Raw genomic sequence first — 6,981 nt, forward strand, 5'->3', positions numbered from 1 at the left:
CCTACATTTAAGAGAAGTGGAATTTCAGCCAGGGTTAAATCCTCAGCCACAACTAGTGATTCAGGACACACATTTCCTGGAAGGAAACTGAGTCCCTGAGACCAGTGCACTTAAGCTCCTCACCACCTGCCCAGGTGCTTGAACCCTCAGGGTGGGCAGAAGAGGTCCGAACACCCGTTTGAAGACAGCGGCTCCCCTGCTGAAGATAAGAAAATGAGTTCCTTTCATTGCGATCAGAGGGCGTGCCTGGGAGTAGATCTCAAGGCACAGATCCCAGCGGTGGAATCTCATGGTGACAGAGGGGGAGTCTTTCGACCAGGGGCTTAAACACACACACACACACACACACATACACACACACAGCTTGGGGGCACTCAGCACACTTGCCAAGCCTGGGGAGCTGGGCCTGTTCACCTCTGGGTAGCTCTTAGCAGCACAGAAGCCACAAAGCCACACATTACATGAAATAAACAGAACTGGCCAGGACAGAGTGAGAAAGAAGGGGTCAGAAGCTCAGAGAAACTCGCCTCCTAAAATATGACAGAGAAAAGGAGAGACAAAGAATCAGTCCAGAGAGGAGGGGGAGAGGGAGCAGGGGACACAGGGCCCCGAGGGCAGTGGGGAGGGTCACCCAGGAGACGGAAGATAAGCAGCACCTGCGCAGAGCGGTGACCAGCAGCCAGGAGGCGGGGTGTGTGCAGATGTGGGAGAGGAAGCCTCTGGACAGAATGCATGAAAGGAAAAGGGGCTTCTCCTTTCTGATCCTGCCCCAGGGTGGCCTCTGCTCTGCAGTGACTCAGGACCTCAAAGGAAGCTGACCCCAGGGAGGGGCAGGGGTCAGGCTCAGGAAAGGAAGGTGGTCTGAGATGCAGGTGGGGGTGCTGCCTGCAGGGAGGGGAGGGTGCGGCTATTTCTGCAGCGAGGCTGCACCTGAGCCCTGAGCTCCGTCTTCTCCCCAAAGTGCAGACCCATTTGAGTCCATTCCTACCTCCAACCCCTTCTCTGGGGTCCATCTCTCCTCACTCACCACCAGCTCTGCCCCCTCCCCCCAGCAGCGATGTCTCGGCTCCTCGTGGGCAACCTGCCTGGACCCGGACCATTTGTTTTCCCCAAGGCACAGAGGTCTAGACACAGCTCTCATCACTTGCTGCAATTCATCCTCTGAACGAGTGACACCCCTTTCTCCTAATCTGTAAAATGCAGAAGTAGGTGCTGACAGTGAGAAGTGAACCAGAGACAAGTGCAAAGGAGATTCAGGGGACTTCACTTGAGGTTTGAGGGAGATCCGGCATGTCCACTTCTGATCTTGGCTTCAGGTCCTTGAAGGGACTGAGAGTTCGTTAGGTCTGAGGATGGGAGGCAAGACCACGTTTCTGCTTCCGGCTCTGTTCCTTCTCATCATCCCAGGTGAGTGGGGTGGGGCTTCAGACCCTGGAGTGACTGAGGCAGGAGATCCTGAGGGTTTGTCCTGGGGGAACATGGCAGGGAACACGGCAGGGTCCATTCATTCATCCAGACACTTACTTGTTAATCAAATATCATGTTTACTATTAACACCTCACAGCTTTTATGTTAGGTGCTGGGAAACAAGAAACCAAACCAAACCAAAGTGTCCCCACATAGGACAGTGTTTTTCAACCTCAGCCATTCTACAGACACAGATGAATGAAGGAAAATGGGGGTAATGAAGGAATCCACTCCTGAAGAGTTTTTTAAAGGTTTATTTCTGGCTGCCCTGGGTCATCAGGGTGCTCGGGATCTTTCTCTAGGTGCATAGGCTTCTCATAGCCTATTTTGCAGCAGGTCTCTTTAATGGTCAATTTTTGTAAATGTTCTCTATGTGCTTTTAAAAAACGTGTTGTTTGAAGTTGTTAGATCATGATGCACATGCTTCTAGTTCCAACTCAAACTCGTGCTGAACAATCACGCTGAATGTTTATTGACTCTAAAGAAGTGCTCAGAGTTTCTGTGAATGGGTTTACATTTGCACGCATGCATGCTAAGTTGCTAAGTCGTGTCCAACTCTTTTGGAGTGGGTTTCCAAGCCCTCCTCCAGGGGATGTTCTTGACCCAGGGATGGAACTTGTCTCCTGCGGCTCCTGAATTGCAGAGGGATTCTTTACCCCTGAGCCACTGGGAGGCTCCGGGTTTGCGCTGACTTCAGCAAATTTAAATAGTTTTTAATGGATGTTTGATTTAAGTTATTTCCAGTGCTCCGAGTGCCTTTATGCAAGTTTCAGTTCAGTTCAGTTCAGTCACTCAGTCATGTCTGATTCTTTGTGACCCCATGCACTGCAGCACGGCAGGCCTTCCTGTCCATCACCAACTCCCGGAGTTTACTCAAACTCGTGTCCATTGAGTTGGTGATGCCAGTCAACCATCTATTCCTCTGTCATCCCATTCTCCTCCCAGCATATTTTCCAGCAGCAGGTCTTTTCCAATGAGTCAGTTCTTCACGTCAGGTGGCCAAAGTATTGGAGTTTCAGCTTCAGCATCAGTCTTTACGATGAATATTCTGGACTGACTTCTTTTAGGATTGAATGGTTGGATCTCCTTGCAGTCCAAGGGACTCTCAAGAGTCTTCTTCAACAACATAGTTCAAAAGTATCAATTGTTCATCACTGAGCTTTCTTTATACTCCAACTCTCACATTCATACATGACTAGTGGAAAAACCATACCTTTGATTAGACAGACCTAGACTGAAAATAATGAGCAAGTGATCGCTGACCTAGAGCAAATGGTTGCAGAGAAGAGAGAAACAGTTTTTTCAGTTTACTCAGTGTTGATCTCCTGATTGAATCATTTCCATTAGATTTAATAAAAACCTTACAAGACACCTGAAGACATTCATAGGTGTTGGTCTGTTTCATACCTAACCTGTCCTTGCTTTTGTCCTACAAAAGCACTTCTCCCAGGAATTTGGGAGTGGAACTTACAATTCAGTGAACATAATGGGATATGTCCTGTATGGAGTCCATAGCACATGGAGCCCCAGTGGCAACCACTGTCTTGGTCAGCTTCGAGGAGGTCCCTGCCAGTGCATTTACTACACCATCCCCAGTTCACCACAGCTTACCGGTTCACTACATCATAACCAGTAGGAACAGCCTCCCCACAGACATGTTAAGGGAGCGTTTCAGCTGGACCTCCTGAGGTCATCAGTGTAGAGTCATCTTCTGTGGAAACGGGTCCTCTGGTCTTTCCTCCCCATCAGAGCAGAGTAACACAGGGATGGCTGCAAATGGACACGACTGGAATGGAAAGACTTACTGGCCGCAGACAGGGGAAGAGGGGATAATTACAGGAAACTGCTCTTGCTCTGTGTCAGTGTTTGGGTTTCTTCGAGATCTGCAGTTGTGCTTTATGGGATTTTCCTGGTGGCTTTGACTAGAATTTTGAAGGGCAAAAGGTCCATCTTGTGGAAGGTGTATCCCTTCCTTGACTGTTACTCAGCTCAGGAGGCCCTTGGGTCTGGTTGAACGATTCACAATGCAGAAGGCTGTGGCCCTGCCCCCAGGATGGGAGGTGACACGTACATGGATTTGTGTTTCCAGGTTCATCTGCCATCTCGGGTCCCAGAGCAGTGAGAGGTGTGGAGCAGGGCTCACTGACTGTGCGGTGTCAATACGACCGTGGGTATGAGCCCTATGTAAAGTGGTGGTGCCGGGGGGCTGACTGGAGCAGCTGCCGGTTCGTTGTTAAAACGAACAATGGATCAGAGAAGGAGGTGAAGCAAGGCCGCGTGTCCATCAAGGACAACTGGAAAGACCTCTCATTCACCGTGACCATGGAGAAGCTCAGGGTAGACGATTCAGACACTTACTGGTGTGGGATTGAGAGAGTTGGAGCTGACCTGGGGGACGATGTTGATGTGACCATTGACCCAGGTAAGCCTGTGTGTGTGTGTGGACGTGTCTCTTCAGGGCCTGCTCTGTCCAGGGACCCAGCTGTCCTTCAGAGGGAATGTCCCAGGGGTGGGGGAGTCCTGAGGGCTCACAGAGCCCCCTGCTGACCACCTGGGCTGGGAGGGGCCGGGCTTCCCCTCGATGCTCTCCTGGCTCCAGGGCCACCTCCGGCTGGGATCAGGCTTTCCCAGCAGCCTGTTTCCCTGCGCACAGTCAGTGCCCGAGTCTGCTCCCAAGGAGATGAAGGTGGTGGTCCCCGTGTCAGTCTGTGGGCCAAGGGACCCTCCTCTGTGGGACCTGGAGACCCCGATTCCTGCCAGTGCTTCCCTGGGACCCCTGCTCCCCTGGGGGTGTTCCTGCTCTTTCTGGAATTTGGGGTTGGATCTTCAGAGCTGCCGTTCCCACCACGTGTTCCATATCCCATCTCAGGGGGAAGTCCCAGCCCAGTGGGGGATGCTGTGCTTAATGTTGGGGTCTGAACAGGGCTCCACAATCAGAAGGCTGCATTTCTGATGCATGAAACCCCATCATGAGCCATTTATACCTTTGCATTGTATGACACTCTTCCTCAATCCATCTAGAAGGCAAGCACTCCTGGGCATGTTAACAGAGGCACCTTGGTTTGACCAATTTTGTCTGTTGGGCTCTGCTTCTGCTGACCCTCGGACCGGGTGACACCAGCTCACGGGGAACCTCTGGCAGAGAGGGGTGGGCACCCAGTCAATAGCTCCCTACACATACACCCTGAACCTGTGAGGCTCATTATACTTGCAAAGCAGACCAGGTTCATCTCAGTCAATCCTGACAACACTCCTGAGAGGGACGCTCCCCATCGCTGGAGCTTAATAACGTCCTCCAAGTGCAGGCTCTTCCTGAGCCTCGGGATTTTGCTCAGGGCTGGTCCTGACCTTTGAAGTTGCAGATCTTGGCTGTGTCAGCTGCCTGGCAGCCCCCATTCTACTCCTGTCCTTGTGGATAAGTAGATGGGGGAGGCACTGGCCGTGGCCCCATCACAAGCAGCTGGAGCATTTGAATTCCGCTCCCTCCAGCTGCCCTTGGCCTGAGGCAACCCTGGGCCCCTCTAACCTCTGGACCTGTGCCAGCCCCACTGCCTCTGAGGCTCTGAGTCTCCTGGAGGCCAAGGAGATATGAGCAGTCCGGGCTGTCAGCCCCTCCCTTGGCCCTGCTCCAGACACTCAGGATAGGGAGGCCCAGGCTTCCCAAATCCAGATCCTCCAGACTCAGAGGCACTTTCGGGGCTGCAGGTGGGTGGACAGATAGAGTGCTGTGTAACCTGGTCTGTATGTCTTGCAACAGCAGTGTCGATCTCCACCCGCGCCACCTCCAGTGCCAACATGTTCACAGCACCTCTTGTCCCGGAAGGACACCTGTAAGTACCAATTAGGGCTTTTGATCTTCATGAGATGGCTGATGCACTCATTTATCCAACAAATAAGCACTGGGCACCCACTCCTGCCCATCCCTTTTTTCAAAAAAACTTTTTATTTATTTTATTTTTGGGGGGCTATGCTCGGTCTTCATGGCTGTGCATGGGCTTTCTAATATTTCCTGCATTGGCAGTGGATCCTTTATCACTGGACCACTGGGAAGCCTGCCCATTCCTGTTTTAGAAATATGAGGGGATATGAGGATTATTCAAATATCCAGCTCTCTGCCTTCCAGGTACTTACATTACATAATCAATGTTCCAAACAGAATTAAGTGATTAATTGATAAATGACTTCATTTGACAAATTTCTGTGAAGAGTGAGGAATAAGGGATTATTCTTGTATTAGCTTGGCTGGCATGGCAAAGTAACACAGGCCAGGCAGCTTAGACAATGTTCATTTTTCACAACTTAGAGGCCAGAGTCTGCGGTCAAGGTGTCAGCGTATCTCCTTTCTCCCAAGGGCTCCCTCCTTGGCTGTGTAGATGGCCGTCTTCCTTGCCGTGCATCTCATGGTTTCCCCTTTGCGTGTGTCTATGTTCTAAGCTCTTCTCCTTCTGATGAGGACACTGGTCCTTTCCTGCCCAGGAGAGCAGCAAGGGTCAGAACAGGGAGACATGAAGAAGGAGAGTCTGGGGGGTGAAAGCAGTTGTATCCTGGGGTCCCAGGCTGGCCCTCGTGTAGGTTATTGGAACCCAGGCACCGGGGGAGCTGGGAGGAGGGGGTCTGGGGGGCATCTCACTTCCTGTCCCTGTGTCCCCCACAGGCCCCTACTGGGCAGCGTCCACTTCCTGCTCCTGGTCTTCCTGAAGGTGCCCCTGTTCCTGGGCATGCTCGGTGCTGTCCTCTGGGTCAACAGGCCTCTGAGGAGCTCCGGGGGGAAGCCCCAGGAAAACCAGCAGCCCCCATGCTCTTCAACGTTCCAGGAGCAAAAGACCCTCAAACAGAAGGAAAAGGCATTTTTTTCAGGCATTGACAGTCGTCAGTGGCGACTGTGGTTCTTGAGGCATCGTGGCTCCCCGCTTCAAGAATTAGTCCCCTAGTCCCTGGAAACCTGCTGCTGTGATGCTCCGGCCTGGCTCTAATTTCGCCCTTCCCTGCACAGCCTCTGGCCTTCTTCGTCCTGAGGCCTCCATCACAGGAGAAACTACAGGAAGGAATGGAAGAGCGGATGCCTTCTTCTGGGCCCAGTTCCTTGCAGGACATATATGATCTCAAGTCTGTGTCACATACAACGTACTGCACTTGTTTTTGCATTGTGTGCGGGGCTGGGGTCAGCCAACCGTTGGTTTGAGATTCTCTGTGTGTGCTTGATTGTGTCTGACTCTTTGTGACCCCATGGACTGTATCCCACGAGGCTCCTCTGTCCATGGGATTTCCCAGACAAGAATACTGGAGTGAGTTGCCATTTCTTCCCCAAGGGGATCTTCCCGACCCAGGTGTTATCCTGTGTCTCCTTCATCTCCTGCATTTGCAGGTGGACCGCTGAGCCACCCGGGAAATTCTAGCCCCCATGAAAGTAGAAAAATGTGCAAAACAATGATAATATGCCAACTGCATGTGAAGATATGCAAGTATAAGTGGACAGAGGGACTTTGCTGGTGGTCCAGTGGGTGAGAATCTGCC

General features: G+C 51.8%; 1 protein-coding gene across 1 annotated transcript; it reads left to right on the forward strand.

Annotated features, from left to right (window-relative positions):
- Positions 1,247-6,691, forward strand: LOC102175987 (CMRF35-like molecule 4). The gene is made up of 4 exons (XM_018063870.1): positions 1,247-1,407; positions 3,557-3,889; positions 5,225-5,297; positions 6,122-6,691. The coding sequence occupies exons 1-4, from the start codon at positions 1,353-1,355 to the stop codon at positions 6,396-6,398; spliced, it is 738 nt and encodes a 245-aa protein (XP_017919359.1). The 5' UTR covers positions 1,247-1,352; the 3' UTR covers positions 6,399-6,691.

Source organism: Capra hircus, chromosome 19 (assembly GCF_001704415.2).
Source record: "Capra hircus breed San Clemente chromosome 19, ASM170441v1, whole genome shotgun sequence".
Taxonomy (NCBI): Eukaryota; Metazoa; Chordata; class Mammalia; order Artiodactyla; family Bovidae; genus Capra; species Capra hircus.